At 46.3% G+C, this 21,838-nt stretch overlaps 1 protein-coding gene across 1 annotated transcript in view; it reads right to left on the reverse strand.

Moving 5' to 3' along the window:
- Slc15a1 (solute carrier family 15 member 1) overlaps positions 1–21,156 on the reverse strand; it is a 39,625-nt gene extending 18,469 nt beyond the window's left edge. The window contains exons 1-9 of the mRNA XM_028771571.1: positions 21,144–21,156; positions 8,551–8,567; positions 8,110–8,191; positions 7,864–8,005; positions 6,702–6,821; positions 4,474–4,573; positions 4,166–4,256; positions 2,279–2,362; positions 50–132 (exon numbers count right to left, since the gene is read on the reverse strand). Of these exons, the coding sequence (XP_028627404.1) occupies positions 50–132; positions 2,279–2,362; positions 4,166–4,256; positions 4,474–4,573; positions 6,702–6,821; positions 7,864–8,005; positions 8,110–8,191; positions 8,551–8,567; positions 21,144–21,147 (723 nt within the window). The 5' untranslated portion in view covers positions 21,148–21,156. The remainder of the gene's footprint in view (positions 1–49; positions 133–2,278; positions 2,363–4,165; positions 4,257–4,473; positions 4,574–6,701; positions 6,822–7,863; positions 8,006–8,109; positions 8,192–8,550; positions 8,568–21,143) is intronic.
- Positions 21,157–21,838: the final 682 nt, after the last annotated feature.

Here is a 21,838-nt window from a genome sequence, read left to right on the forward strand (position 1 = left end):
GGAGGGGAGGGGGAGGGGAGGGGACAGGGAGGGAGGGAAGAGCACTTACACCAATGCACTTGGCCACTTTGCCCATGATGTTGCCCTGGGGCTGGAACTTCTTGTACATTCTACTGCCAAGGACAAACACAACTGCACAGGGCAGAAGAAGAGGTGTCACTATAGAGTTCCCTGTGGTCTGAGAGATGCTCCTTTATCTGCCTGGTCTCCTTGGCAGGAGGCGTGAGATTGGTTATAGACTTGTCTCCATCCTCCCAGGTGAAGACCTGCTTCTGATTCTAGCGACCACCTGTGCCTCTGAGGATGAGGAAGCTTGAGCTAAAGCCTGCCTCCTCCATCAGTCTCCTCACGAGGAGGCTCTTAGACTTGCCACAGCTGTTTAAACACAAGTCCTTGCTATTTAAAGGGAGACAAAGGCCATGGATGTCTTTGCATACCATAAGAATACATCATTCTACAAAGACAATAAATACGGTGCTAAGATTTTCGGCTGTAATAGCAATAGGAATTTTCTTCCTGTTTCTAATATTCAGGAGAAAGGTATTAAACAGTTGAATCAGACCCTACACTAGGTTTTTTGATCGCCCCAAACCATCATTTGATAACATAAGGGCATTGATGGATCACTCGCTCTCCTCTGTTGAGAAGGTGGAGACCTCGGCAGCCGCTTGCTCTCAGGGGTCTCACTGAGTTCTGACCTGTACTACAGATGTCCTGCACGGCTCACACTGACTTGTGTAATGCCCTTACAAGCACCAGCGGTGAAGGGTCCCAACAGGCTGAGGCAGCATTTCCCTTGGCCAGCCTTTTTAACCTTTAAGCTTTTTGACAAACTAAAGCCTAATTCTAGCACAGAAGTTTCTGGAGGAGCTGTAGACACCTACAGTCTTTCATAGGAAGATGCAGAATCTTTTTCTTAAGAACAAGTCACACAGACTAAATGAGAATATACCTGAAGTGTCATTCTCTGCTCAGAATCGAGAGGAGAAGCACACACAAGCCCTTAGAAGAGCATGGCCATCTTTGAAGAATTACAAGAGAAGACATATTGGGCAGGGAAGAGGGTAGCACTTGCATAATAGCAAAAGCAAAGCAGTGTTGTTTCAGTATGAGGAAAAAAAGGTTTTATTTGATCATGGCAAGACCTAAAAAACAAACGTGGGAAAAGTGTGAAGAAGCCATGGGGACTTGAGGGGACCAAGGGCCGGGTCCATCTCACACTAACTTTCAACTTAGAACACCCAAGGTTACCTCTTTGTATATCCTAAAACAACAACAATAACAACAACAACAACAATAACAAACAAAAAAATGCTCAAAACCATATGTGAGCACACTATATGCATGTGTATGGAATCTAGATTTTATCATCTGTCTATCTGTCTATCTGTCTGTCTATCTATCTATCTACCTATCATCTATTTATTTAGTCATCTATCATCTATCAATCACCTATCTATCATGTATCTATGTATCTATCATCTAGCCATCTTCTATCATCTGTCTATTATCTACCATCTACCTATCAATCACCTATCTATGATCTATGTATGTATGTATGTATGTATGTATGTATGTGTCTGTCTGTCTGTCTGTCTGTCTGTTTATCTATCTCTTGAAAGCAGAGGACACTATCTTCAGTGCAGGAAGGGGAACAGAAAGAAGGATGAGGAAGGACTGGGATAGATAGTGGAACCCGGAACATGGAAAAGATACAGCAGTAACTATGTATAAAAATGTCATAGTGAAACTTGCCATTCTGCATATTAATCTATGAAGAAATCTAAAAAGCTATTGATATAAAAACATATGTGCAAATGAATATAACTATTATGTACACTCATTCCTCCTAGCAGGGAAGGGTTCCAGTAGAAACCCTTGGGGTGATGGACAATGGGACTTAGAAGGACCATTGAACCAGGCTGGCGTTTCTTTACTCAAGCCGCAGATGACGTGTGTCGACGAGTAAAGAAGCTTCCAATCCCTGGCTTAGCATGCTAGTAGCCTTTTCCACCTCTGCTCATCTATTCAGATGGACCCAAATGCCCAGGTCATGGATGCCTCTCCTTCAAAGCCCTTTCAGGATCTCATTTCCCATATAATATGGCTGCCCCACTTTCTCCTCTCTTAGAGGGAGAGCATGCCAAATGTCCAATGGCAGATTTTTGTGATACTTTTTGTTACAACTTGGTACACTGACTGTAACAAATTAGCCATGATAATTAACACAGAGCCAGACTTGGACAACTGCTCATGCCAGCACAACTGATCTACTCACTTAGGGAAACAGCCATGAGAGCCGCTGGAACCCCAAAGGCCAGTGGGTAACAAGCTTGTTGACTGTGGATTCCACACTGCTGAACTGAGGAGAAATAACAATAGAAAGCGTCATGTTTTCGTTAATGCGCGTGTTGCTCCCATTTCTAAACACCCAGAACTCATCACATTACACGGTCTTTACTTCCTGTTCTGGACTCAGCTGCTTATCTTAATGATGCCATGGCCAACTCAGCAAACCCTTCTAAGGATTTTCTTTTTAAGCATGCATTTATTTATTTATTTATTTATTTATTTATTTAGTCAGTCTGTCAGTCTGTCTCTCTCTCTCTCTCTCTCTCTCTCTCTCTCTCTCTCTCTCTCTGTGTGTGTGTGTGTGTGTGTGTGTGTAGTGCATTAAGAGGTCAGAGGACAACTTGCAGGATTTAGTTCTCTCTTTCCAGTATCTGGATCCAGGAATCAAACTCAGATTGTCAGGACTAGCAGCAAGCACCTTTACCGGCTTAGCCGTCTCGCAGGCTCTTATTCTGTGGATTTTCTAACTCGTGGAGCTAAATGTGACCTGGACACTCTATGTCCAACATGTGGGACTCCGTGAATTAAAGCTGATACACTCCCATCCACTACTGCACGCATCCTGTAAGCACAGTAGCTACACATCATGAGCTAAGGAAGGGCTGGACAGTACTTATTTTAGGTCTTGGCTCTTCTACCCTGCCTTCACAGGGGAAGCAATCAAATCTAAACGATGGTTACATCCAGGCTCCTGGACTTGACCCACAGTTTGCCACCCTCTGACAGAGGGTGCTCTTAGCTCCCTGAGTTCTTCATCTTGATAAGGAAAACCGTTAGGGCTTTGTAAAGGCAACACAGGATCCCCAGAAACACTCTGAAAGGACTGGATCCCACAGGGACTTTGGTCTGGTCTTTAACAAGCTATTTCACTACCTTTTAGACAAAGACACTTAACCATGGGGAAAGTGATGTTTGGGTAAACGATTCCTGTTCACAGCTGTACACACGATTCCCATTCATGACAGAGAAGACCCTGTCCCTCAGGCTCTGAGCACTTCCAATCAAATCCTTGCTCCAGCAGATTGCAACGGCTTTCCAGTTCCCCACTAATGAAGTGACAGAAACCTTGGACACATTGAGTTTCTTATGTCTTCCCAATTCTCTAAAACACCACAGGGAGCCAGGGCAAAAGGCCAGAAGTCACCCATAGGCGGCTGTATGTCTTCCCAAACATTGGCGATGGTGCCTTTCTGCTTTAAAGGTTTAAGATTAAACAATCAATGGTGTGAGAAGTTTCCTGTTCTTGAACCCAGGGAGTCAAGAAAGGTTGGAAGGGGAGGCATGGAAGAAAGAAGCTTACAGTTAGATTGTGACAACTATCCCAGCATGTGTGACAGCTGGCCATCAAAGGAAAGCAAAAGACAAGGACTAGCCATTGTTTTGTTTTGTTTGTTTGGGGACAGGGTTTAACTAAGTAGCTCAGGTTGGGCTGGAACTCACTATATAGAGCAGGCTGGCCTCGAACTCACAGAGATCCATCTGTTTCCGCCTTCCTAGTTTTATGATCAAAAAAGGTGTACACCAGCATGTCTGGGAGATTTAGCCTTTTTACTTGACTTTCTCACAACTAAAAAGAGAAAATCCAAGTTCCTAATAGATGGTTCTTTTTTTTTTTTTTTTAAAGATTTATTTATTTATTATATGAAAGTACACTGTAGCTGTCTTCAGACACCCATATGAGGGCATCGATCTCATTGTAGATGGTCGTGAGCCACCATGTGGTTGCTGGGATTTGAACTCATGACCTCTAGAAGAGCAGTCAGTGCTCTTAGCCACTGAGCCATCTCACCAGCCCTAATAGATGGTTCTTTACCTCTGAGTATGGGAGTGATGATTGTGGAGATCAGGCTTCCAGCGTTGATAGCCAAATAAAAGATGGAAAAGAACCGGTTTCGCTGTTTTTCCTGTCACAAGAGGGACACAGTTAGGTTATCACAACCAGGCTGGGAATCATGAGAGATGGTGGGGCTCAGAACGGGGCTCACTTCTGACTTAGTTTGGTCAGTATCCTACTTTCAAGCATCCTGGAAAAGACTCGGATGGAGACGGGACTCAATGCTCCAGGGATTCGATCTCTAGCCTGCTGTTAGTCATTGGCTCCCGTGCAGTTCACAGTCTTACCTGACCCTCTTCAAACTGATCACCACCAAACGCAGACACGCAGGGCTTGATTCCTCCCGTACCAAGGGCTATCAGGGCCAGGCCGATCATGGACAGTGCTCTGGGGAAAGAAAGAGGTGGTTTAAGGCCAAGGTGGGAGGTCCTCAGGAAGGCCCCTCCCCCTGTAGTCTCATTGCAAGGACTATGCACAGAAGCAGACACAGGGAGGTTCACCCTCGATGAGAAGGTAAGGTCTAAGAACACAGGCTGAGAGTTGAGTGAAACCTGGATGGCATGGAGTTGGAGCCCACGGTGTTTTGTCATTTATATTTAATCGAAAATGGCTTGAAATCTGAACAAGGATTTGCATATGGACTTTTGGTAGCCTTACCATTTCTAATAAAAGAACGAGTACATGAAATGTTACTTAATGGGTGGGGTCCATAGCTCAGGGGTAGAATAAATGGTTGGTATGCATAGGCCCAGGCTTCACACAGATACCAATCAAACAAACATAACCCTTATGTCAATCAAAATGGACTCTTAATAACCCACAAGATGGCTAGCTGCTATGTTAAGAAGTTGAAGTTTAATCAACCTTAAATTTTAAAAGAGATTTTGGAGTTTTCAAAGACTTTGGATTTGAGAAGAAAGCTTGGGTTTTGTTTATTTGTTTATTTGTTTGTTTTTTGTTTTTGTTTTTGAGACAGGGTCTTACTGTGTAGCCCTGGTTGACATGAACTCATTATGTAGACCAGGCTGGCTTCGAACTCACAGAGATCCATTTGCCTTTGCTGCCTTTGCTGCTGAGTGCTGAGATTAAAGACATTGCACCCTCAATGCTTGCTAAGGACTGAATTTTAAGAATTTACGTTTGTAAAGACTGTGGGACTTCTAAAACTTGGAATATTTGTATATTGTGATGTTCAAATTAAGGCGTGATTTTGGAGGTAAATAAAGGAAGGAAAAGTTGTGGCTGAATGGTGTTGTGTTTGTGTCCAGTTGTGCTAAATGGTTTTACGTCAACTTGAAGCTAGAGCCACTGGAGAAGAGGGAGCCTTAGCTGAGAAAATGCCTCCTACAATCAGGCTGCAGGCAAGACTGTGGAATATTTTCTTAATTAGTGATCAATGTGGGAGAGCCCAGCCCATTGTGAGTGGCGCCATCCCTGGGTTGGTGATCCTAGCTTCTATGAGAAAGCAGGCCAAGCAAGCGATGGGGAGCAATCCAGTAAGTAGCACCCCTCCATGGCCTCTGCATTAGTTCATCCACCCAGGTTCCTGCCCTGTTTGAGTTCCTGTCCAGACTCCCTTCAGTGACGGACTACAATGTGAAAATGTGAGCCAAATAAACCCTTCCTCCACAGCTTGCTTTTGGCCATGTAACCATCATGGCAAAGTAACCCTAACTAAGAGAAGAACAGTGCACACATGCAATCCCAGCACATGACGGCTTAGGTGGAGGATTGTGAATTTGAGACTTATATAGGCTGTACGGCAAGTTCTAGACCAGCCTGGGATATATAGTAAGATGCTGTGTTAAAAAGCAGTAAGCAGGGCTGGAGAGATGGCTCAGCGGTTAAGAGCACTGACTGCTCTTCCAGAGGTCCTGAGTTCAAATCCCAGCAACCACATGGTGGCTCACAACCATCCGTAATGAGATTGGATGCCCTCTTCTGGTGTGTCTGAAGACAGCTACAGTGTACTCATAAATAAAAATAAATAAATCTTTAAAAAGCAGTAAGCAATCAAGCAAGTCATGTAATTAGTGTACTGAGCCACATTTCAGGGAAGGAGAATAACTCCAGTAAGAATAGACCTTGCTGTCAAGAGTTCAGAGCAGGTGGCTAGGGCAGGTGGCTAGGACAAGTGTCTGTTAAATAGAGTTGCTAGAAACAACCTACAGGTTGTTTCAGGGAGAAACTACAGGTCTTTAGTTTAGGATATTGGGGAAAGCTGGTGGTGTTGAGGGCCAAGGTCTACGGAAGTTACGTCCCCCCTAGTGAAGACACTGTGAGCACAAAAACCTTCACATGACCATACATGGAATGAGATGTCTCAACCCTAGTCACATTGAGCAGACTTTAGGATGGGGACACCTTGAAGACACAACTGAACCACATTCTCTACATTACTGAGTAGGGAGGACTTCTCCATTCTCTTGGAGGACATTTCAGGAACAAGATGAATTATCAGATCGCCAACTAAGCAGGCAGTAAGAGAGTGGTGCAGCAGTGACCATGGACTTACACGTGCACAGGAAGGCTGTCAGGAGTACCATTGTGGTCGTGGTCTGTGAGGTCATTAATTGAGCTCACCGAGATGACTGCTTGTCCAATCGTGTAGACGATGGATAATGAAATAATTGTCCTGTGTTTAGAAAGGGCAAGAGAGAACCGGTTAAAGGCACAGTAGCTGTTTGCTTCCATTCTTCCTCTTGCAAAGCTTCAAAGAGTCCAGTCATGGATCTACCCATTTTTCTCCCCCCCCCCCCACTCCACTTCCCTTTTTCAAAACTAGGTAAAAATGAGAACTCCCAGGAAGGGAGAGCATAGGAACACAGAGTGAAATTGTGGTTACAGCCCAGAAGGGGGAGCCCACTTCCCTCCACCCTCACCTCTGCCACCACAGAAACACTATTTGTAGCTTTGGACAATAAGACTTAAAAATCTTGGCAGCATTGAGTATACTCGGGGGTTAGATCAAACAAACAAAGAAACAAACAAGACAGTGGAAAGGAATGCATTGGTAGGGGTGAGAAAGGAAGTGGATGTGAGGAAATTCAGAATGAACTTGATCAAAACGCCATGTACATATCCATGATATTCTCAAACAACTAAGAAAAAGTTTCCAGCTTGTGCCTGGTAGTGGTGGTTGGCCACGAGTAGACATTAACTTTACAGACTTCTTTAAAGAGAGCTGACTGTTCTTCCTCCTGCCTGTGTTAGCACTTTGATCTAGAAGAACATCTTTCTTCTCTATAAAGTTCCCAGAGACTTTTCCTGATAATTTTCCATGAGATAGCCCTGTTTGGGTGAGTACTCACAGTGGCTCCCCACCCACCAAGCCACATGAGCCTGCAGCAGCAAGACCTGGGCATCAGGCGGAGTCTTTTCTCACCAGTGATAGTCAGAGTCCCTGCCACTATTTCAAAACAATACAGTTTGTGTGTGTGTGTGTGTGTGTGTGTGTGTGTGTGTAAACAAACAACAAAACAACAACAAAGCCTCAACCTTCTTGAATTTACTTTGTTAAGTGCTAGGAATACAATATAAAGCAGAAACAAAGACACAGACATCCTATGAGTTCTTTTTCTTGAATCCTCCCCAACCTTCCGAGTCTGCCATACCAAATCACAAAGCTCACAGTTTAAGTCTCTGCTCTCTGTGGTGAGAAAGTCCCAGTCACTCACTTGAACTTCCCCAGCCACGAGTCTGCGATCAGAGCTCCAAGAATTGGAGTCAGGTAGCAGAGAGCAACAAAGGTATGGTAGATGGCCGTGGAGAGATCGTCATCCCAGTTAAGGAAGTTCCTGAAGTACAGAACCAGGAGTGCTTTCCAAGGTGGGGGGGTTGGGGGGTAGGGGAGAGAAACAGAGTTAGGGCTGGCTGAGGCAAAACATGCTCTTATAGAACCGTCAGGTGAGCCAGAAACTTACCTCGCATCCCATAGTAGGAGAATCTTTCACAGAATTCATTGACCACGATGAAGAAGATACTCAACGGGTAGCCAAAGCAACCCTGACAAGCAGGGAAATAATATTTAGACTCCTCACAAGATCAGACTCACACACCGGCACTGGAAGCTGGACAAAGATCTACCACACATGCAACAAATCCTCAGTTCCATTCAGAACCAGAATTGTGAATTTTGTGATAGCTTTATGTTAGTTATTCCCACACAGAGACAGCAATGAGATACATCAACTAGCAGGAGAAGGAAATAAACAGCATTCCTTAAGCCGAGGATATCTCATGCAGAACTCTGGATGTCCTAAGCACTTGTGTCAACTGAATAAGGCATATCTGTGTCCACCAAGGAACAAAACATTGCATAACTTACAGGATGAAGACATCAGAGAAGGACAAAGAATACTCACCCGAGACTTGGACATCCCTAAAAGAAAAACGAGACAACATTAAAGTCAAGTTATGACTGCTTTTGACTGAGCCCGCCTCAGCTCCTCTGGCTTCCCACAGCAGTAAGCCTTAGTGTCCTCTGGGATTCTGACATCAGACTCGCATCTCATCTTCAGTGGGGGACTGACCTTAGGCAATGCTTGTGAGATTCAAAAGTGAGAAGCAGTGCTCAGGAGAGCATGCCCAAACCATTTCCTCCTCAAACACTTCAAAGGCTCCCTCTGCATAAAACCAAACATTCTGGTGTGTTCTTCCAGATCTCACAAGGTCAGTGGGGTTCTGTGAGGGTTAAATCATTGAGGTTTAACACACTTTGAGGTGCTTAATGAAGAGTGAAGATTCAGCCTTTCTGTTCCTAATCCTGCCTTCCTTCCTACCCTTCTCCGAGCAGACTCCAGTGAGAGTATCAATGAACTGTCAGTTCACTGACTATTGTGTGTCTTCTCAAAGTTTGTAACATGGGAGACAGCAGCCTATTGCTGGGTGCCCTATCCATTTAGCCTATCCCTTTCTACTTGAGCACTGGCACTGGTGTTGACATTCCCTTCACACGGTGTGCTGTTATGATAGGCCATTCGCTGTAGGCTACCTGTCACTACTGTGTCCCCTTTCAGGGGATGCCCATCCTCTTCCTGTTTCCCAGACCCCACTGACTTCATTTTACAGTTCTTTGCTGCTAGGGCTCCTGAGGCACACACCTTGCTTCTGTTAGGAGTCCACCGACCGCTCAGCAGTAGTGGGTTACAAACAGGGCTGTGCCTGAGATTCTCCAGGGGGTTTGTAGAATAGACTGTTGGTCTGGGCCAGTGCTGCTGACTCGGAGGTCTGGCGGGCACATGTGACTGCGTTTTCTAACCAGTCTCCAGTGGTTGTACACTTTGAAAAACTGCTGTACTGGAGAATTGTAAGTAACCCTTAAACCCCAGTCCTGGCCCATGCGTGCCACCCTACAGCAGCGTGAACTATCTGGAGAGGGCTTGTCGGACCCCACACTGGCCACTGTGTCTTGTAGTAAGAGTTAGAGAGGCTCTGGCTTTAAAATAAGCCCCATGGTGACGTGGATGCTGCAGTCCGGTTCTCTTTGAGAAGCGTGTGTAAGCTGTGGTCTCTGGTTTCCTGACAGGTCTCCATATGTAGAGATGACCACTTCTTTGGCCCTGAGAACCAGGAAGACCAGCTACCCAGAGCAGAAACCAAATGCAGAAGCTGGGCAAATATTAGTGTCCTCCACCTCTCCCTGCCTCAATCTCCTGTCGTGTTCGCCATTCACAACTCTTCCCCTCTCACTCTCCACTGCGTACTGTCAGTTTGTGTGGCTCCCAGCCCCCATCCACCACAGGCACACACTCCCTGCTCCTGTCAGCTGAGCTGGGGCCATTTCCACCTGCCCACTCCACTGTGGCCCCAGGGTATCACAGGGTATCACAGCAGATGGTCTTGCTGTCTTTTGCCCACTTCAGAGTCTATTTGATGTTATTTTAGTCTTTGTTTCAAGGAGGGAAACACCACCATCCTGACCTCCTTGGATGCTAGTTCCCATTCTCCTGTGGTTAAAGCTGGAGCCAGAGATTCCACATCATACCCAAACTCGGTTTTCTTTGATGGAACGAGTTGCTTCAAGGTGCAATGAGAACCATGGGGTCAGAGCTGGGATTGAGTATCAGTTCTCCCAGCTGCCGCCTGGGACCCTGGGCAAGCCTGGGTAATGAGTGAACTGGAGAGAAACACCCTCTGCTTTGTAAGGTACTGTAAGAGTTCATGAGGGGCCAGCAAGATGGCTCAGACTAACTTTCCTCTGACTCATACAGTTTATGTAAAGTCTTTTCTCCTTCACTTCACACATTAGTGGATTGGAGACACTACCATCCTAGAATCTACAGCCTTGGTTAATTGGAGACACTACCATCCTAGAATCTTCAGACTTGAATGACACTCTCCTGAGTGGCAATTAAATGTCACCACAGAGAAGGACAGAGGAGTAAATCAGGCTGTGGGTATTCTTCAGCACCCTGATTTGTCGCAGGGCAGCTTGTGTTCTTGAAGAAATGGCACACTGCTCTATCTACTTAAAGTTTGGAGAATTTGGTCTCCCCAAGGCCTTCAAAGAACCAAGCAAGGAATGAGACTAACACAAAGACTAACACAATGGTCCAGAGGTTCTCATGAGGAAGGGCTGCAAGCCCAGAGTCCACAGAGCCAGACTGAGTCTCACTGCAGCAGTGTCTTCCTGTGTCCCTAGATGTTCTTTCTGGTTCACAGGGGAGGAACCTTATCTCCAGAGTGGTGACTATATATTCCTGTTAAATATTACCTAGCACTGGTTTACATCAAATGCATATATGGTTACTGGTAATGTTTAGAGGGCTGAGCCCGTGGCTGACCAATCATCAGGCTTAGAATTTCATTATGGAAAAGGAAGTATCCAACCTCACTCAAGCAAAGAAGAAACTAGAAAAAAGAAATTAGATACAGATCTTTCTCCTCTCTCGCCCTCTCCTTCTCTCCTTCTCTCCTACCTAGTGATGAAGGATAAAGGGTGGAAAAAAGAAGAACCTACAACACAGCTGAGATTAGCTACACTCAGCAAAGAAGAGCTTTGGTCTCCAGGGAGGACAGCAGAACAGACCAGGCTGTGGGCATTCTTCAGCGCCCTAATTGGTTGCAGGGTGACTTGTGTTCTTGAAGCAAAAAGTCAGAGATGGCAGGACCCACACATCCTACAGGAAGTATTTTGTGTTTTGAAAAGATGTGCATTTCTGAGAACTGCCTTTATTATTCCAGGGCAGAGGTTGCTAAGTTCCTTTTATAGAATCCCAAGCTATCTGCCCGCCATATGCTGAAGTCAGCACTTCTTATCTGAACATACCTGTGTCAACAGGATCTCTATCATAGAAAGGCCAAGTGTAGATCCAGGGGCCACAAGAGACTTGATTTCAACTCAGATTTCAACTTCAACAAGACTCCATTTACTTTAGACCACTCAGTTCGAAATGTTGGGTGAGCCCATGTTTCCAGAACAGCCTGTAGGTCACTTGGAGATGTAAGTATGACCAGGATTACATCTAGACTCCAGACTCTCTTATCTAGAGGGCTCAGTGGTGCCAGTGTGTCTAATCACTGACTAAACATTGGCTTTTGCTGTTATTATGTCTAGTGGATTTTTGACTTTCTATCATCGAAAAAATTTAGACAAAAATAAGTAACGGTAAGTATATTTTAAACATTTCTCTTACTGCTAACTTTGGGGTGCAGTGGAGGGACAGAGAAGCAGGGGAAAAAAGAGACTCCAGGGAGACCCACCGCTTATTAACACTTCTCCTTTGATGTGGAAATTTCCTGTGATTTATGCAGAGTGTAATAAATTGAGTCATGTAGGCTTGGGATGTCTACATAATGTTTCGCTACCTAAAAATCAATACAGCGAGAGCTGCTTAGTGGGGAAATGTTCTGAGAAATATATTACATCATCGATGACAAAGATGATAATGATACTTTCATCCATGTTCAAACACCATGGAGTGTATTTACACAAACCTGGAGGGTAAACCTACCACAGGCCTACAGTATATTGTAACCTTACAGGCATGCGCCATCCACAGCCAGGACACTGTCATGTGGCACCCAGCTGGGCTCACTCGGCGATACTCAGGCTGCAGAGCGCAGTTCTGGAAGTTGGATTTGGGATACAAAGCGCTTTACTGAAGTCTGAGAAACAAACTCCTCCTTTCAGACGGAGAGAAAACTATTCCTTATCATTTCTGAGAGTGCCTGCGCCCTAAAGTCTGGGCAAATTTGTAGGTGTCTTTCCTTCCATGGACTAGGGGGGCTTTGCAGATATCACTACAGATTTTGAAATGCAGCCTTTATCCTGAGTCAGCCAGTGGGTGAATATAAACACCATACGAGGAAAAGAAGTCACAATATGTTCATTGCCAAAGCATGTCAAGCCAGGCTCGGTGATCCTGGCACTCTAGAGGCAGAGGCAGGCAGATATCTGTGAGTTCAAGGCCAGGCAGGTCTGCAGAGCCAGTTGTAGGACAGCCAGGGTTACATAGGAAGACTCTCTATCTTAAATAAAAACAAACACCCCAAGAATAAGGAAAGCTACCTAGATGCTAAAAGTGTGGAGCTACTACTGCCGGGAGCATTGCTAATGGAGAGTGTGGAGCTTATGAAATGATTTGGGCATGTTGCCATCCAAGAGGACCAGCTCAGTGCCGGGGACCATGCCCAAGACTTGATAGGCCATGGCTGGTCTGAGTCCTGGCAGAAGTCTTGTGGCCCTTTCAGGGCAAGGAGGAGAAACTGTGATAAGTCCATACCCCATGTGTCTTCTGAGTCAGGAGACAGATGCGGAACATCAACCTACTTAGCTGCTGCCTAGTGTCAGCTCCTCAGGAATGACACACGGGGGTGCCTCATAACACACAGTGGCAAGAGCAGCTCCTGATATGCCTGTGTTGCAGGGCAGGTGCCAGGACACCCTGGGTGTACCATCTACTTAAGTGACAATGTGTCCTTGTATCTTTCTCATCTGTCAGTCAGACCATGCTTTGTCTCATGTGCACTTGACCGCTGGGTCTTTGCCTTCATACCTTGGCGGCTACTGCTCAGACTTGGGCACAGCTCCTGGCCAGCATATGCATTTTGAAGGGCTAGAATCCAAGGTTTCTCATGCAGGTGGCTCAAAAAAAAAGCCTGGATCCACTGATTCACAGTCTCAGAAGCTGGTGGTCTGAGATCGAGGTGTTGTGAGAGTTGTCTTCTATGCCAGAGAGGGAGAGTGTTCTGAGCCTCTCTGGGGGTTTCTAGCACCCTGGGGTATTCTTTGGCTCATAGAAGCATTGTCTGCCATTGTCCTCATCTCCACACAGCATCCCTCTCACGTGTGTCCTGTGCCCAAACCTTCCCTATAATAAACACATCAGTTATTCTGAACGTGTAGCCCACCCCACTCCACTATGATCTGATATTAACTAGTCACATTTGCAATTGCTCCCGTACATTCTTGGTACTGGGGGCCTGGACTTCTCTACCTCTGAACTTCGAGGATGCATATTACAGCCTATAATGGTCAAATGCTCTTTACTTTGTACCACTTGTTACTTAATGTTGCAATATCCTCCTACCCTTTAAAAAGGTTTCTAAAGGATGGCTTGGTCAGACTGAATTAGACTCAGTTAGACTGAAACTCATGTCTACTGTTCAAACATGAGGACCCGAAGTCAGATTCTCAGTATTCACAGATAAAGCCAGGCATGGAAAACAGCAGCTAAATCCCAGCACTGGAGAGGTAGAGACAGGAGAATCTCTGAAGCTCACTGGCTAGTCATCCTAGGTGAATTGGTAAGACAGAGACTTTGAGTGAAAAAATACTGTGGAGAGAGAGAGAGTAAGGAAGACAGCTGACATTGTCAGGAATAGTAGCACATGCCTTTAATCCCAGCACCCAGGAGACAGAGGCAGGTGGATCTCTATGAGTTTGAGGCCAGCCTTGTCTACACAGTAATTTCCAGGATAGGCAGAGTCACATAGTAAGACCTTGTCTCAAACAAAACAAAGCAAATCTAAAAACTAAAACCAAAAGGTACCTGACAACAACTTCAGACCTCTATGAATGTGTGTACTGACATGCACATAGTCCTCCTGTCTTATAACCAGACACTATTCTCTGAGCATACCTGTGATTTGCAGAAAGGGTCTTGTGGGCCCCAGGATCCAGATATCTTTTGATAAGCTCAGAGATCATTCAGTCTCAAAATGCTCCATGGCAGGGAAAGGTCAGGAGGCCAGAGAGTCCCTCAGGGTTAGCATGTAGCAAACCAGAGGGCCCAGGAAGTGATAGTCTTAAATCCTGCCCAGGTATACAGGGATAGACAGGGATCAGGTGGGATGGCTTTGTGGGAGGAGCTGTGTCACTAGGGGTGGGCTTTGAGGTTTGTTCATTCTTTCTTCCTCTCCCTCTTTCTCTGCCTCTGTGTTCCCTTCCTCTTTCTCTCCCTCCCTCTCTCATTCTAGTAGATCAAGGTATAAGCTCTCATAGGCCACTCCAGAGCCATGCCTACCTGCTGCTGCCACCCTCCCCTCCTCAGTGGTCATGGACTAAACCCCATGGACCTGTGAGACTCAGTAAAATGCTTTCTTTTCTAAGTTACCTTGGCCATGGTGTTTTGTCACTGCAATAGAAAAGCAACTGACATAACCCTTGCTCCCCGAGTTGGTTTCTTTATCTATACTCATATTTTTATTGCAGAAGAACACCCTTGGGCCAGGACACGAAGCCTCAGACTTAGACTGAGGCTTTGTGTAAACACATGTGGCTGAGAGTGAAGACATGACTATGTTCCTTGATTAAAGAAGAGAAGCTTTTCCCCAGAGGCCCCTGGAAGGAGACAGAGGAAAGACATGATGGGAGGTGGCTATGGGCCACATAAGCAACCCTCCTCCCTCCAGCTCAGGTTGAAGACTCCCAACAGAGGACAGGAACTGGCCAACCGGCAGTAGGAATGTGCTGAGCATGCTGTATTGATACACAATTTAATCTTGTATATTTTCATAGGAGGGAACAAGGTCCAAACCATCTACACATTGTCAAATTAAAAGAAGTCAGCCTTTAGTCTTTTGAGGAGTTTGTTTTAGAGACAACTCAGACTACAACTTTTATAGACACAAATGTTGGTAGACTGTGTGCACTTTAAATTTTTATAGATATTATCTAATAGTACTCTGTGTAAGTGTTCTAAGTAACTCCCCCCCCCCCCCCGCCAGTCTTATAATCTTGGGATGAACAGGCATGACAGAAGCAGCTGCCTTGAAGATAAAGCATGCATATGTGACTCAGTGGTATGAATACAGACTGCCTGGAGACTTGCCCTACCGCTCAACACAGCCCCACTAACACAGTATCAACAGAGTGTGGCCCTGAAGTTTAGAATAATGAGATAAATTGCCTGTGCTTACTTTGATAGTTTAAGTGTTTCTGATTTCACCCGATATAGTTCTGCCTGATTTTTGAGAGAGGGCCTCACTCTGTAGCCCTGGCTATCCTGGAAGTCATGGTGTAGATCCGGCCGGTCTTGAACTCACAAAGATCTGCATGCCTTTACTTCCAAGTACTGGGATTAGCGGTTGGCAGATGCCACCACACCCAGCATAGGATTCACCAGATGTTACCTATATCATGGGGCTAATTTTTTCCCACACACTTTTTGTTACTAAATGGGTTGTTTAGAGTTGATTGGGACTATGACAAAAAAGCTCCTCTATGTTGCTAGCCGTCCAAGGTAGCACCTGAGCTGCTGCTGATCCCAATAGAGTCATCTTTGTATGCATATATATTACAACTTAATGCCACATGTATGTGATATAATACATTTTCTTAGTATGGTATGGGGGTTGGGTACAGCTTTCCAGAATCTCACAATATGGCCTTTTTGGAAGCAGGCTTGCTGCAAGGATAATTCATCTAGGTGAGGTTAAGCTGGAGAAGGAGGGGGCATATTAATCTAGTATGAGCGATGTCTTTACTAGAGAGAAGAGACAGGAGACAGATACACAGGAAGAAGACCACATGACAGTGGACATAGAGACTGGATAATGCCTCTGAGCTCAGGGCTGCAATGCCACTAGAAGCCACTAGAAAGGCCCGGACCAGAGCCCCTTGGAGCTTTCAGACAGAGCATAGCCTCCTAACAACTTGACTGGACTCCCAGCCTCTGTGTCTGTGAGGAAACACTCCTGTCATTTTAGAACACAGTGCTACTTTAGTTATGGGAGTCATGAGAGAACACTCAGGATGTGAGTTCTTATGTTTGGCTTGAACAGAGAAAAGAGTTCTTTTCCTCAAGAACGTCTCAGATCTACAAGTGAACAGAGCTCTGTTGGGAGCCCTAAAGACCTTGTTACAAAATCTTGTCACTCCCTGCCCACTGTAGGCATTTTAATTGGATTGGTTTGAGAACTTGGGATGAGTCTTCCTATCCAAGAATACTTTGTATTCTTTCTAGTCCTGAACCTGATTCTTGGACCAAAACTTCCTAGTGAGGCACGTGTTACATCTTCCCACACAGTATCTGGTGGAGGGCAAACCTGCCCTGCAATGGGAACTCCTGTAATCGAGTAGCGGTAGTGGGGGCTGCAGGCAGGCTGCAATCTAAACACCTGGGAGACCTTCCCGTTCTATAGTCTATGGAGGAGGATCCTGTCCCTCCTCTCCCTGGGCAGTGTATTTTCTTTTCTTCTTCTGTTTAAATAAAGATTCATTTTATTTGTAAGTGTGTGTGTGTGTGTGTGTGTGTGTGTGTGTGTTAATGTGCCCATGAAGATGTTGGTAGAGCCCCTGGAGCTGGAATTAAAGGAGGTTGTAAATCACTCATTGTGGATGCTGGGAACTAAACAGGTCCTCTGGAAGAGTAGCAAACATTCTTCACTGACGGAGCATCTCTCCAGTCCCAGCAATAGCATTTTCTAACTGCTGACATGTGCTTTAGTTCTGTCCTGTCAGCCAGTGGCAACTGTGCTTGTAAACCAAAGGACAAAGTCACAAAACAGAGATTCTCTGGTTCCTTGTGTTGCAACCACAGCATTACAGGATCTCTCAGTCACTCCTTGTCACTGGCTCCTGGTAACATTTGCCTATTCTCTGTCATCAGTGAGGAATGTATGGATGTCCCTCAGAAGTCACCCTTGTTTTCATTTCCTTATCTGCTCTCCTGAGACACCTACCCACTTTCCCTCCTGCAGGGGATAGAGTCCACTTGCTATTGTGTAATGGAGCTCTGGGCCCAGAGTTGGAACACAGTGAGGTTGAGGAGTCCCAGCCTCTACTCATAGTTCACGATACTCGGCCATTCTATCCAGAGTGGTTCTCCTGAGAGGACAAAACGTGAGCCTACCCTTCTGCTGATGAAGTTTCCTGGAAGCTGGACCAGCCAAATGTGTAGGTGCTTGATCTGTAGTGTTTCTAAGAGTTCTGATTTCTGCCCCAAGGATGTAGGATTGTTCTATGGCCGTCCATGGGAGTGAACATCTGAATAAACCAGGGACTTTAGGCTCATTCTGCCAGCTCCAGTGGGCCGGCACTTCACTTAGATTCTCTCGACCTCCCTAGCCATTTTTCAATCGGCCACAAATCTACACAGCACAACAGACACATACTCATATGTACCCAGGGGCAGGCTGGACTAATTATTACCGATTACCACAGTCTAATTTCTAGACTGCAATAACAAAGTTTAGACATGGGTGAGGGTCAAGGAGAAGAATGCATTGTCAGTTATGATCATCTAGAGCCACCATAAGCTGTCACTCTCAGAGTATGGTACTGGAAGAAGCAGTAAGGACACTATAAACAGGCCATCCTTGGCTCCCACCCCAGCCCCATGGAGCCAGGACCCTAGGGGTGGTGTTCATCCAGATGATGGGGGTGTGCCCAAGATAGAAGCCAGCCTAGGGATGGAGCACTATTGGTAGATCGATTGCTTAGCATAGGCAAAATCTTGGATTTGATCTTGCACACTACATAAAAATGGGTGGTACGCATCTATAATCCCAACAGTTGGGAAGTGGAAGCAGGAGGATTAGAAGTTTAAGATCATTTTTCAGATATGAAGCATTTGAATTGTGATTCTGTCATCTCAAAATAAACAAACAAGAAGGTAAAATTAAACTCAGAGATTGTCGGCAAGAGCTGGGTCTCAGCTCCCGTTTGCTGTGCTAGTTGGGTTTCCGTGTACTCAGTGACCTGCTGCTCACTCTCAGCTTGGAGCAGGACACCAGCTTCCTGGACACTTTGGTTGAGCCAAGTGCTTCTAAGGTGGGAGAGAATGGGGAAGGACTTTTAAATGGGCAGGAGGGAGGTGCCTGCAAGGCTGGTTCATCTTTTCACACCCAAGCAAGAGGCTGACTTGGGAAAACTCCCAAGACACACAAACAAGGCTGAGATCTGAGGAAGGCATGCAATAGAACATGATTTACTAAGGAAGCAGACTTCTCAGCCTTGGGAGCTGGAAGGGTGCTTCCTTCAGAGAACTTGACTCTTGTACCTAGTCCTCAGAGTCAAGTACTCGAGTGAACAGGAGACATGGTTTTTGAGGCTGGAGTGTGAAATGTGTATTATAGTCCCATCAAACCCAGCATAGCTTTTTGCTCTAAGTTTAAATAAGAGGGGGTAAAAACAGGAAAGAGATCATGTGTTAGAAAGCTTTAATAAAAGTCTCCTCAGCCTCCCAAAGGTCCTGTGGCTGCCCCTTCCTCCTTGAGGAGTCTCCCCAGCCTGGGAGAGTTTCTGTTATTCAGAAGCCTCTTTCCAGCAGACAGCCTAAGAGACCAGTGTGGAAACAGTCTCTCTTTCATCACCCATATCTTCAGGCAAAGGTCGGGGCTCGCAGCTGCCTTGCAGCTCAGGAGCCAAGAGTGATACATTGTTTTTAAATAATTGAAAAGATTGAAGGCTGTTTTGCAAGTACATAGAACAAATATATAAATGCCAGGTATGTTAGCTCACACTTGTAATCTCAGCACTTGGAAGGTTGAAGCAGGAGGATTGCTATGAGTTTGAGGTAGTCTGGGCTACATAGTTCAGGTCTCAACCAGACTGAGCTACAGAATAAGACTCTGTCTCAAAAACAAAGATGGATCAGGTGTGCGCACACACATACACAATCAATAAATAAAATTCACTAAAAATTTAAAAGGTATTTTTTCAAAAGACAATTAAAATTGAAAAGAAACCATACAAAAGTTGACATCAATGCCTGCCTATAACTGGTTTTATTGGGACAGCTCCACCCACGTGTTTACCGAGTGTCTGAGGCTGTTTCTACACCAAGACAGAGCCCGGGTGTTACAATTATGCTCTTCTCTACAGGAGACTACTGATCTCTACTTAAAAACAAGTCAAAGTTTAAGATTTCAACCATGGGTGCTCAGGTTCAGCCATGGGTGTCCACATACCAGGCAGCTGCGGAGCCTGTGGGTGATGTAGAGTCACGCCTGTTTCTCTCCTTCCTAGTCATTCATCACTTTGCCCCTTGGATTCCCAGGGGGAGTGAGGCCCCTGGTGTGAGCACCCATTTGAACCACACAGGAGGAAGTCAGTGGCTCAGGGCACCTGTTTCTCTAAGACCTGTTGCCTGCTCCTTCCATTCCCCAAGCAAGTATTCTTAGGGTCATAGCCAATCACACAGCACCTGAAACAATTCTGACACACTGTAATTGCCAACCACTGTTTTCAAGAGGGGGAGTCACTAGAACTTTTAATTATCTTTTCCATTTCCTTGCTCTTGATATGGAAAAGCTGAGACATCTACAAACCAAACAGTCACTGGTTTCTGTTCCCAAGCCATGCAAAACTCCAGCTGAGGAGCAGTTAGTTTATCAATAAGGAAACCTCCATTGCTTTGAAACACTATGCTTCCAAAGTCTGTTCTATATTCTTTCCATCAGAGCTATCTGTTAGAAGGACAAAACACATCTCACACATTGCGGATCCAGTGGTGACTCGGGGACCTGGCATCAGAGTCCAATACAAGGATCTTAAGGCAGCTCGTACTTGGCCGAGCACGGCAGTCGGGAGTGGGGTCCAGAGCCCCTCTTAGAAGCTGGGCCCAGTACGTAGTCTGATGCTGTTCATCTCAAATGACATGAGACATTTTTCCGAACAGCAGTTTGCTACAGCCAAGGTGTGACCCACTCCCTTGCTGTTACTTCTGAAACTCCTGTTGTGGTCCACGGGGTGGGGGGGGGGGGGCGCGAGGCCCCCAAGGGTGCTCTGGACTGAGGCAGGAACACCAGGGTAGCAAGGGGCAACATGAACACAATGCAGGGAGACCAAGTTGGAGTGCTGCTGCCTGTGTCCAAGCAGCCTGAAAAGCAGAGGCTGGCCATCAAAGCGGTACTTTAGGGGAGTCAGCTTGTTACCCCAACTTTAGGGGAGCCGATGGCCTCAAGGCATCGTCTGTGGTTCTAAGTCACTCCCAGAGCCAGCTTACTTTGTAGCAGGGCAGGCACCAAGCTGCCTCTTAGTTCATCTGCTGATACTCCTACTCTAGTCTGCTCAAGAATGGGCTGGCTGCTTGATTTGTGTGCCTTTTAAATCAGAGGACAGCAGTAGAACCAGGAATAGTACAGAGGGGCAGCTCGACGCACGCTGTGGCCAGGAGTTCCCATGAAAATTCCAGGGGCACCCTCTTTGCTAGAGGCAAGCGCAGACCTAAAGTCCCATGGGGGCACCCTGAGGCCTCCAGTACCGCCCTTCATGCCATCACCACAGAGCGCGCTCAACTCCAAGGCTACAGCCACTTGGCACCGAGAGAATGAAAACCCGAGAGCCTAAGGCAGGCGGGTGGAGAGTAGTGCGTATATTCCCTCAGCCTCGGCGTCTGACCACCTAGGAGGAAACTTCAACCTTGTGTCCAGGTTTCCAGACTCCAACCAGTCCCTGCCATCAGTGCGGGGTCGTTCCCTATCCCCTGGCACCTGCTTTGCAATCTCCCCTGCGACAGAAGTGTCCCTGCTCCCGGCGACCCCGCCCCAGCTGCCCGCGCTCACGTACCCATTGTGGCGGCTCCAAGGCTCCGGACTGGCGACTGACAAGCAGGAGTTCAGCCTCCCTTACTTAGTTTCCAGGCCCTGCCCAGCTGGCTACCTGTATGATTGTAGGAGTGCGAGGCGAGGCGGGGCCGGCCGGGCTCCACCCTTGAAGGAACAGAGGCTAACATTGCTTAAACCCCTGCTGCAGGATACCTGTTTCTAGGCTGCTGGTCTCAGACCCTCTGGGGCAGGACAGATGCAGCTGTTCCTAGTAACAGGGGGGCTAGAGGGATCTGGGGCCAAGGATTCCCTTTGTGAGTGATCACCAGGAGGCTTGATTGATCAGGTTGATCTGTGATTGATCTGTGTGTCGCCAGGCACCATGCTGGGACATGCTGAGTTGAGAAAACAGGACGTGGGCTGGAGAGATGGCTCAGCCTTTAAAGGCTAGGCTCACAACCAAAAATATAAGAGAAAACAGGACATGCGCATTTGGCAGTCTAAAGGGCTTGTGCTGCTCCTGGGACCCCACTTTATGAACAACAGCTCAGACAACCGCTCTACCTTGCTTGGGAAAGCAAAACGGACTGTAACAGTTTGTGTCTGTGTCCTTGAACTTTCTGTGAAGCCGAAGAGACCTGGCGTCCTGACCCTCCTGCATCCCTCCTCCCCAGCTCTGTGATTACAAGACTGTAATACTTGACCTGGCCATTTTTC

The sequence above is a fragment of the Grammomys surdaster genome, unplaced genomic scaffold (genome assembly GCF_004785775.1).
Source record: "Grammomys surdaster isolate TR1022 unplaced genomic scaffold, NIH_TR_1.0 65, whole genome shotgun sequence".
In the NCBI taxonomy this organism is placed as follows: Eukaryota; Metazoa; Chordata; class Mammalia; order Rodentia; family Muridae; genus Grammomys; species Grammomys surdaster.